General features: G+C 54.8%; 2 protein-coding genes across 2 annotated transcripts; both read right to left on the minus strand.

Moving 5' to 3' along the window:
* Positions 1 to 1,724: 1,724 nt before the first annotated feature.
* Positions 1,725 to 3,838, minus strand: LOC103765123 (avidin). Its single transcript, XM_018077214.2, has 5 exons — positions 3,753 to 3,838; positions 2,748 to 2,861; positions 2,427 to 2,640; positions 1,954 to 2,074; positions 1,725 to 1,872 (listed from the first exon to the last, which is right to left on the minus strand). The coding sequence occupies exons 1-5, from the start codon at positions 3,825 to 3,827 to the stop codon at positions 1,839 to 1,841; spliced, it is 558 nt and encodes a 185-aa protein (XP_017932703.1). The 5' UTR covers positions 3,828 to 3,838; the 3' UTR covers positions 1,725 to 1,838.
* Positions 3,839 to 6,787: 2,949 nt separating this feature from the next.
* LOC108640512 (avidin-like) lies at positions 6,788 to 8,629 on the minus strand. Its single transcript, XM_018077201.3, has 5 exons — positions 8,608 to 8,629; positions 8,110 to 8,339; positions 7,802 to 8,012; positions 7,249 to 7,369; positions 6,788 to 6,921 (listed from the first exon to the last, which is right to left on the minus strand). Exons 1-5 carry the CDS (start codon positions 8,618 to 8,620, stop codon positions 6,876 to 6,878), a joined length of 621 nt encoding a protein of 206 aa, XP_017932690.3. The 5' UTR covers positions 8,621 to 8,629; the 3' UTR covers positions 6,788 to 6,875.
* Positions 8,630 to 9,091: the final 462 nt, after the last annotated feature.

Raw genomic sequence — 9,091 nt, forward strand, 5'->3', positions numbered from 1 at the left:
TTGAGACATTTGCAAACGGTCAACAGGAACAACCCCTGCAGAAATGGTTGCGTAGGACAGTTCTCCGCATTGTGGTTAAGACATGTAAGTGCCAGAGGACTCCTGCAATGGTGACTCCTGCATTCTAACAGTGACTGTCTGTTTGAGGGTTTTGTGCTGGGTTTGCAGACCAGCACTGTGAGCGGGTCTTCCAGCTGGGTAAAACCCAGTGCTGATGGATGCCTAATGCTCATAGAGAAGCATCCTCAACCTTAGCCACCCTCAGAAGCCTGCAGGTGCCACCTGACACACCATGTCTTATCACCTGCCACTGAGATGCTGGATGTGTTGTAGCCTTGCTGGTTGCCCTCATATAGGGACTGGCCTTGCAAACAGCTCTGCCAGCCCATGCCCACGGTATTTCTCAGCAGCACCGTGGCTGCCTGCAGGGGTTTGCAGGTTGCTCAAACTGTGGTCAGCACTGCTGCCTTGCTGGAGCACCCCAGGAATGCTGCACAACCTCTGGGCAGTCTTGCCCTGGGGAAATGTTGGTATAAAAGCAGTAACAAAGTCAGGTGGATGCAGGCTTAACGGAGTGCCCCACTGCTGAGCTGGCCCTGCTTTGGGGGGAGAGCAGAGTCTCAGGGTCCCTGTGCCTCCCACTTTCCTAGCTCTCATTTTCCTCTAAAGTAAAAAGCTGTGCACATACATACACGCATAGCAGAGGGCTGGTGTAAAGTTGTTCTGGTCAGAAAGGCTGTAAGGGAACTGAAAAAGCTGGAGAAATGCCAGCGAAGCACTGAGAAGGGAACAGCAGCATCGCTCTAGAAGCAGAAGATGAACCCCAAGGGGAAAGATGTGAGAAGTAAACCACATGCAAGCCTGCAACAAGGCAGGCTAAAGCACAGAGCAGGTGGCAAACTTACTAAAGCCACAGATGCTGTTAGCAAAGCTTTCCCACAGCATTTGTGGCAGGAAAGCCAGGGGAGCAGTGGGCGGTGGCAGCCCCAGCAGCTCAGTCCTATCCTTAGGCTCCTCAAATCCCAGGCAGTATGCCAGCTCAGGGCTTGCATCACTGTTCCAGGTTATTTTGAGAATCCACAACACAAGGACTAAGTTTCAGTTTCAGATCCAGAGCTATCCAGAGCTGTTTCGTGGAAATAATTTTTTTGACTGAAGGGGGTGTGTCAGGCAGCACTGGCATGCACTGCCCATTTTGGTAAGTCACATAGTCCATCAGGCAGAGATTTGGGGCTGGATTTGTAAGTCATCTGATTTCCAGTAAATCACACATTTCCCTAGGAAGAGTTTTAGGACAGGATGTACTAAAGCTACTGGCACTGTGATGCTGGTACAGAGCAGTCCTTGACACTGTCCAGGAGTATAGACACTGCCAAGAACCCTCACCTGCCTGCTCGAGGGCTGTCTCAGGCCCAGGGGTCTCCCAGACATATCTTTGGGGTGCAGAAGTGCTCCCCAGCCTACCCTCCCATTACACTCATGAGGCTTCGAGCAGAAAAGAGCGAGTGCTGGTCACACTTAGTGTCAGAGGGTCACTTTGGGGATGCACCATCCTGTTTGGGCTGGAAAAGGGGATTTCTAGGGGCCAGTCTCTTCCCAGAATAGGACAAAAAGAGTTTCATCTTGCACCCACCACAGCGTTTTAGCCCAGCTTTCCCGGGACATATCCACAAACTGCACAAGGTTTGGTTTAAATGAAAAATTCTTTAATGTTATATGGTACTTTTTGACACATTTTTCTCCAGAGCTGATAACTTCGGGGGATGCTGGTACACACTGATCTTGCTGAGGGGCTCCTGGTCTGCCAAGCCTGGTGAGAGTGAGACTTCTCCCTTCTTTCAGCCTGCCCGAATGAAGGTGTTGTGGCCGGTCCTGTGAGGAACCAGTAGCCCATTGGTGCCCAGCCAGCAGAGGGGTAGGGATCCCAGATGGACTGGGTGTCCTTTGGCTCACCTGGTGGCTTTCCAGTCACTGGGCAGGGAGTCGACCTTCTCCCGCAGCAGCCAAGAGGTCTGCAGGACCTCGTTCCCATTGTCCCCAGAGAAGCACTGGCCCACGAAGACAGCTGTGGAATCTGGAGCAGTGGCGGCTTTTAGCACCCCAGCAGGACCCCAGCTGAATTTGGAGCTTCACAAGCACTAGTGGGCTTAATGCTCATGGAGCCCGAGTGTATCTTGATAGTTGTAGGGAAACGTTGCGTGGCAGAGATATTACCAAAGCAACTCTTGGTGCCATCTCACCCAAATAGTGTTTTGGGATGTGTCCTGCTGTCTGCAGACACCATCCACAGTGGGGAGGGATCAGGAAAGGACAGACAGGGGACAGGAGAGAGAGCACAGGGCTTGGGATGGGCATCGGGACATGCATGAGCTCCCCTCCTCATCCCACTACCCCACCCACAAGCAGCCATAGCTGCAGCTACAGACCTGAAAACTTCTTCCAGTTGACAGTGAAGCCGAAGGTGCACTGCCCATCCTTGTCCAGGTGCTGGGAGCCAACAAGGGGGGATGGCTGGATGGGTTTGTCAGTGCTTGACACGGCGGTGTGGTACTCGCCAGAGAAATTGCCCTCACTGTCAACCTCGAGCACGTGCATCTTGGAGCCCAGATCATTCTCCCACCAGCCAGTCAGGTCGCACGGCTGGGGACAGGCAGATGTGTCCAGGGGGCTGCCTGCACACAGCCTCTGCCCCACAGGCTGTGCCCCCTGCCTGCACCCCCCAATTCCCATGGGATATTGTCACTCACCTTGCCACTCCCTGTGGGGCGTTTCTGCCAGCGGCCCAGCCCCCACCTGCTCTTGGTTGCCTCATTCTCAGTGGCCTTATTCTCCCTTGGGATCTCTGCTTCCTGGCAGAGGAGCTTGGAAAAGAAAGAAAACACAGGTCAAGCCGTGAACAGTGGCACTTCAGGGTGTGTCTGAAGCCCCGTGAGTGCCCAAGCATTTGTTTTCAAAAGACACAACTTATAAAGTCGCTGTTATCTCAGCTGTGCCAGGAAGGTCAAAAGCTGGAGTAAGATGAGCAAAAGAGAGAGGTGAAGAGGAAAAGCTAAAGGTGGGAACCCTCGACTGGCAGGAACACAGAAAACACCCCCTACTGTAGCCCTGCCAAGTGAGCTCTGAGAGCCCAGGGCACATCTGTCCATGTCTGTGGGGACATGTGCAGTGCTCAGCACTCATGTGTGGCATGAGCGGGGAGCCCTGAGGTCCATTGTGGGCTGTGTCACAGCCAGAGCCCTGCACATCCCACCTGCCGAGGCTCCACTTCCACTTCTGTGCACTGCCTGTCCTCTCCCATACTGCACCTTCCCAGGCAGGGACAAGTCACACCGCTGGGGCAGGGGCCCCATCCTTGCCCTGCCCCAGTTCACCTCCATGTCCCTCGGGGAGAAGTGGAGGGTTCCCACATGCGTGCCCCCTGCAGCAGGGAGGGAATCCCCATGTACATTCCTCTCGGGGACTCGGACAGTCCTGGAACATCCCTTCCCTCTTCGGAGCACCTCCCTCGTCAGGGACGCCGTCTGTGTACCCCGTGGAGCAGGAGGTCCTCCAGCTGTCGGGGATTCCCCCCGCAGATGGGTCTTCCACGCGTGTCCCTCTCCCTCAAGCGCTGCAGCTCCCCCATCATATCCCACCACTCCGATGAGTCTCCTACGCGTGTCTCTCCCGAGCTCCGGGACCCCCAGACTTGCTCCCACTGAACCTCTCCCGGGGCCGAGTTTCCACTCGTGTGTCCCAGCAGAAGCTCCCACCTGGCATCCCGCCGCGGCCGCGGCCACTGCCGCCCCGACTGGCAGAGCGAGGACAGAGAGTAAGCGGCGGCTCATCGGGATGCAGCGGCGAGACCGAAAGTCGCCGTGCCAGTGCCGCCGGCGTGTTTTATATCCCGACTCCTCCGCTGCTTTCCGGGAAAGCCCTGGGGCGGCACTTGCAGGAGGAACGGGGATGGGAATGGGGATGGGGACAGAGACGGGCATTGGAGGAGAGGAGGGTGTTGAAGAGGCGCGGGAGTTGGGAACGGGGGTGGGAATGGGGACAGGGATGAGGGATAGGGGATGTGGATAGGGATGGGGATGGGGATGGGGACAGGAATGGGGCTGGAAGCAGGAGGGGGGGGATGGGGACGGGGCAAGGATGAGGCTTGAAGGTGGGGATGAGGGTGGGGATGGGGACTGGAATGGGACTGGGAATGGGCATGGAGACTGGAACAGGGGTGGTGATGGACATGGGGTCTGGAACAGAGATGGGAACAGGGATGGGTGGGAACCAGGATGTAGGAGGGATTGTGTGGGGCTTCCCACTGACATCACCCAGTCTGCAACCCCATGTCTACTGGTTGAGGGCTGTGTCTGGGCTTCCACCCTGCCCCACAGGAGCTCCTGCACCCCAAACCACTCCATGGTCACTGCAGAGGATGGACAGAAGGACAGGGAGTCATGAGGTCTGGGCAAGGGTATTTGTGTGTGGACAGATGGTGACCTGCAGTGGGTGCAGGGATTTGGTAGATGAAGGAAATGAACCTGCTCCAACAGCAATAGGAAAACCCCAGGCATTGTGGGCCGGAGGGGGGCAGCCCTGGTTGCACATACCAGACAAAAGCAAAAGGGCAGGATCAGGTCAGGTTCAGGGCCAGGGTGTGGAGTGTTCAGGATAGCTTTTGATTGCAGTGTAGATGGCACTGCCAGTGCTGGTTTCTTGTAAATGCTGCAGTTTTGCTTTCTGTTTCCTTGTTTAGCAAGCAGAATGTTTACTTCCTCTCCTATCCCATGGGCTCCCTTCTTATGAGACCCTAAGAGACAAGGAATTTGCAGTCATGTGGGTAATGAAAGGACAGAAATGAAATCTTGTGCCCTGATCCTGCAAGGTTCTCCATGCCCCCTGTCCCATCATGGGCTCACCCACCAGGACTCCCAGCCTCATCTTCCATTCTCATGGGGGTCCCAAGGCTTTGACCTCACAGACCATTCAGAGAAATGTTTGGGGACCCAAACAACCAGCTCATGGTGCTACTGACAGCCACAGTGGTTGTTTGGGGAGAGGGAGCATGAGAAGGAGACCATTATGACCAGGGCAGTGCCAAGGACTCCAGTGTGCAATGGGGATGAACTGGGGACTGTGTATGGAAGGCAGGGGTGAGGATGAGGGTGCAGGGGTAAGGATGAGAGTGCAAGGGTGAGGATGAGGGCACAAAGACAAGGATGTAAGGGTGAGGATGAGGATGCAGGGGTGGCTTTTGAGCAAAAGCTGGACCACCAGGCACATCAGCCAGTTGTACTCAGCATAAGCAAGCCTTGGATAGTCAGTGCACTCTTTGGGAGCTGCTGTGGTGCTAAGAGCAGCCTGAGAGCCCAGCAGGGAATGAGGGAGAGGAGCATAGGCTGAGGAAGGTTAGGGAAGGGCAGGCACACTGTGAGAGGAAGAGAATGACCAACAGGCCCTGGCACTTTCTCAGGGCACTGTGTGCTTTCTGCCCCAGAATCCCTGCCCCATCCAGCAGTTGCTTCCCCCAGCCATCCTGCAGTCCAAGGCAGGCGCTGCACCTCTCCCTGCCCACACGGCTTCTCCCTCTGGTGCTCAGGAGCAGGAGCTGGGAGCTGCACAGTACAGATTATGTAACTAATGAAACTTCATGAGTTGCTGAAATGATGGAGTAGTGAGTTCCAGTTTCAGTCATATCAGTGCAAAGGGCCCCTGTTTGGTTTGTTCCCTTTCCTAATTAGCTGATAAAACAAAGTTTAAGGTACAGATGACATCCTGTGAATTTGAACATCATAAAAGATCTGTACCCTGTTCCACCCTCTCCCTAATCAGGGGACAGACAAGTATTGGGAAATACATGCAGAGCTGTGCACATAGACCATGGAGCCCTTCAGTATGTGGCTTTAGCCACCCAGTCTACCCAGCAGCTTCCCCTGGAGCTCCAGGTCCCTCTCATGTTCCCTCCAGTATCCAGCCACAGAGTGGCTGCTTGCATCCCTGGGAAACATGGGGCACGGCTCTCTGCCAGCTGGAGAAGGCTTTATTTGGCTCCATGAGTGGGAGCAGCAAGCTCTGGGAAGGGAGAGCCCCACCAGCACGTTGCTGGGAGGCACTGGGAAGAAGCAGGGCAAGGTGAGGGTGTGTTTCCTGTGCAGGATGCTGGGAGCAGGCAGGAGCCCAGCCTGAGACTGCTACAGTGGAGAGCCTTGGGGATGCAGAAGGACAGCAGGCTGCAGGCAGCTCTGGGCCCTTTTCCCATCACTTGAGGCGGGTGAAGATGGAGGTGCCAACCCTGCGAGGAAGACATGTCAGGAGGAGGGGAGTGAGGGCTGTGGGGTGGGAGGGCCAGGACAGGGCTCAGCTGGTGGCTTTCCAGGTGTCCCTGTGGGATGGGACCTCTTCCCACAGGAGCCATGTGGTTTCCAGTGTCTCCTTCCCACAGCGATCCACAAAGCACTGGCCTACAAAGGCCATGGTGGAGTCTGACAGGGTTGGAGAGAGGCAGAGGGGGCTGAGAGCTTGCACCTCAAGACACCTGGGCCACCTGATGTTGACAGAAAGACAGACAGATAGACAGACAGACACCACGCAGCACATTCCCTGGACAGAGAGATGGACCTGCCTGCCAGATGTCACTTAGAGCTTGTTAGCTGCTATCTGTTTCATGGGTTAAATCTCCCTTTTTGTTGGTCAGTCTTGAAAGCATACAAAGATCAAACATCAAAGAACATACTTTCTTAAGAATGTTTTGTACATATTCCACATTTTTCAACATCAGGACAGGAAACAGTGGAGATTTGCAACAAAGCTTTATTGGGAGAAACAAGTGGTGGGGCAGGAGATGGGGCTTCCCCTCCAGTGTTGCTGCCAGCCTGGGAACACCCCTGCTGCCCTTCTCACTCCCTCTGCGACTGCACACGGGTGAAGATGTTGGTGCCGACCCTGCAGGGACACAGAAGAAGATGTAAGGGTGGCACATGACAACGTCCAAATGCCCAGCCAGCCCTGTATTCTCCCATAGCATTTTCACCTTAGTGGGACTGCAGAGGCTGTTATTTTTACATGCTTTTACCCATGCAGCAAGCAATAGAGTGAACTTTGCCACTGAACTTTGCTAAGTTGTGCTTTTGCAAACTGATATTGAAGCTGCTTTTGCCAACACCTTTGACAGTGACGGTGCAAGCAACTCAAACCACCAATTCGTAACAGCTCCAACACCCCCCCAGGGATGCACAGGGAACCTGTGCAGGGCAGGGACAGGGAGCTCACATGGTGGCTTTCCAGTCATTTTCAATGTCGTCCACGTGTGACCGCAGAAGCCACATGGTCTTCAAAGTCTCCTTTCCATCCTTGTCCAAGAAGCATTGTCCCGTGAAAACGGTGATGGAGTCTGCAGGGACAGGACAGGAGGTGCAGTGATGCATTGGCCAGGGTGTCAGGTCAGTGCCTGCCCCAGCACACGGGACAGTAGAGCCCTGCTGTGCCTGGCCCCTGGGACATTGGGGATGTGGAAAGCAGGCAGGAGGGTTCAGAGGGCTGGGGGTCTCACATGGAAATGGGCAGACAGCTGTGGGCTTCAGCCCCTGTTGCATCTCCTGCCCACTGGGACTGGGAGGTGACAGCAGCCAAGGAGCTCCAGGGACAAGGCTGGGGGAGCATCAGGGGCACCAGAGGGGATGAGAGAGCACTGGCATAGTGCAGGGGAAGGCAGAGAATCAGCAAGGACGCTGCAGGGAGGGGCAGAAGAGCTTCAAGAGCATCACAGCAGCGAGGGCAGGGCAGGTCTGGAGACACATGAGGGAGGCTGGGAAAGGAGAAGTACCTGAATAGCTCCAGTTGACAGTGAAGCCAAAGGTGGGCTGGCCCTTCTGGTTTTTGCGTTGCAGAGTTCCTTGCAGGGGTGACACCTTGATCTCGTTCGTGGTGGCTGACACAGCCGTGAGGTAGGAGCCAGAGAAGACACCGTCTCCATTCACAGCTGAGATGGTCATGGTGGAGCCCAGGTCATTGACCCAGCGCCCGATCAGGTTGCACTGCAGCAGAGGGGACTCAGTACTGGTGCCACAGCACAGCCTGCAGCCCTTGACCACCCTGCCCGTCCTGCCCTCTGCATCCCAGACCTGATCTTACCTTTTTTGGAGGGAGGCTGTGAGCCCCCAGGGCCAGGCTGAGCACCAGGAGGAAGACAGTTGCTTGCACCATCTCTGCAGCAGGCAGACAGCTGATGTACCTTGGGGATGTGCTCCTTGCAGGACTCTGCCAATGCTCCTGCTCCTTCTCCTTTTTATTGCTGCCAGGGCTGTGGGTGGCAGCTCTGGCCAGGGCATTGTGCAATCTGGGTGTTTCCAAAGTCTTGGTTCCTAGCCATATGAGGGGGTAATTGCAGCAGATATTCCCAGAAAAGACTGCTAGAAATGCCCCTCCTTGCTTCCCCTGTGCCTTGCAGATCAAATCTGGCTTCTGCCAGACTGCTGGCAATGGTGAGATGGGAAAACCCCTCTCTGGACCTGTTGTCCATTCTGCCACCTATTTGCCACGTCACTGCTGTGCCCCGGAGTGCCAGGGAGCCTTAAAGCCAGTGCACCTCAGGACTGGCCACAGCACACAGCTCACCCTGCTCTTCCTCACCAGACATGATCATGCAAACCCACCCAGCATCCGGATTCCCTCGGGATTTGGTTTTGGCCCTCCACACTCAGAGTGCCCCGTCCCCTCTCGCCTGGAGCTGACATGAATGTTTGCTGCTCTTTTTACAAACTGGCTTGTGTTTCTTGGAAGGAAATTATTTAGTTAATGAAAAACCAATATTTCCTGAATATCTTGGACATTGCATGTTAATGCTGACAAAAGTTGTACTTACGCAGGGATTCTTGAATCTCTATAAGCACATATTGTATAACTCCCCTTACGTTAGAGTTGTTGCTGGCCAGGAAGGCTGAAGTGTCTGGGTTCATGCCAGAGTTTCTCACCCATTTCTCAATGCTTTTCAAGGCAGTCTCCAAAAAATAGGTTTTAATTCCCCCAGTCCTCATAGCAAGAGGTGATGGAGCCCTACTCACCAGGAAATAATCCTTTTCTTAAAATGGAGACAGGGCAGCTCTTGGCCACATCT

Source organism: Manacus vitellinus, unplaced genomic scaffold (assembly GCF_001715985.3).
Source record: "Manacus vitellinus isolate BGI_N305 unplaced genomic scaffold, ASM171598v3 scaffold_36_pilon, whole genome shotgun sequence".
NCBI lineage: Eukaryota > Metazoa > Chordata > Aves > Passeriformes > Pipridae > Manacus > Manacus vitellinus.

What these genes read in the sequence shown, in the direction of transcription:
- LOC103765123 (XM_018077214.2), bottom strand. Translation starts at nt 3,827, where the DNA reads ATGAGCCGCCGCTTACTCTCTGTCCTCGCTCTGCCAGTCGGGGCGGCA. An exon ending in GCCCCACAGGGAGTGGCAAG is followed by an intron (nt 2,641 to 2,747) that starts GTGAGTGACAAT and finishes GCCTGTCCCCAG; the next exon opens with CCGTGCGACCTGACTGGCTG. An exon ending in AGTGACTGGAAAGCCACCAG is followed by an intron (nt 1,873 to 1,953) that starts GTGAGCCAAAGG and finishes GGTTCCTCACAG; the next exon opens with GACCGGCCACAACACCTTCA.
- LOC108640512 (XM_018077201.3), bottom strand. An exon ending in ACAGCCTCCCTCCAAAAAAG is followed by an intron (nt 8,013 to 8,109) that starts GTAAGATCAGGT and finishes CCTCTGCTGCAG; the next exon opens with TGCAACCTGATCGGGCGCTG. An exon ending in AATGACTGGAAAGCCACCAT is followed by an intron (nt 6,922 to 7,248) that starts GTGAGCTCCCTG and finishes GTGTCCCTGCAG; the next exon opens with GGTCGGCACCAACATCTTCA.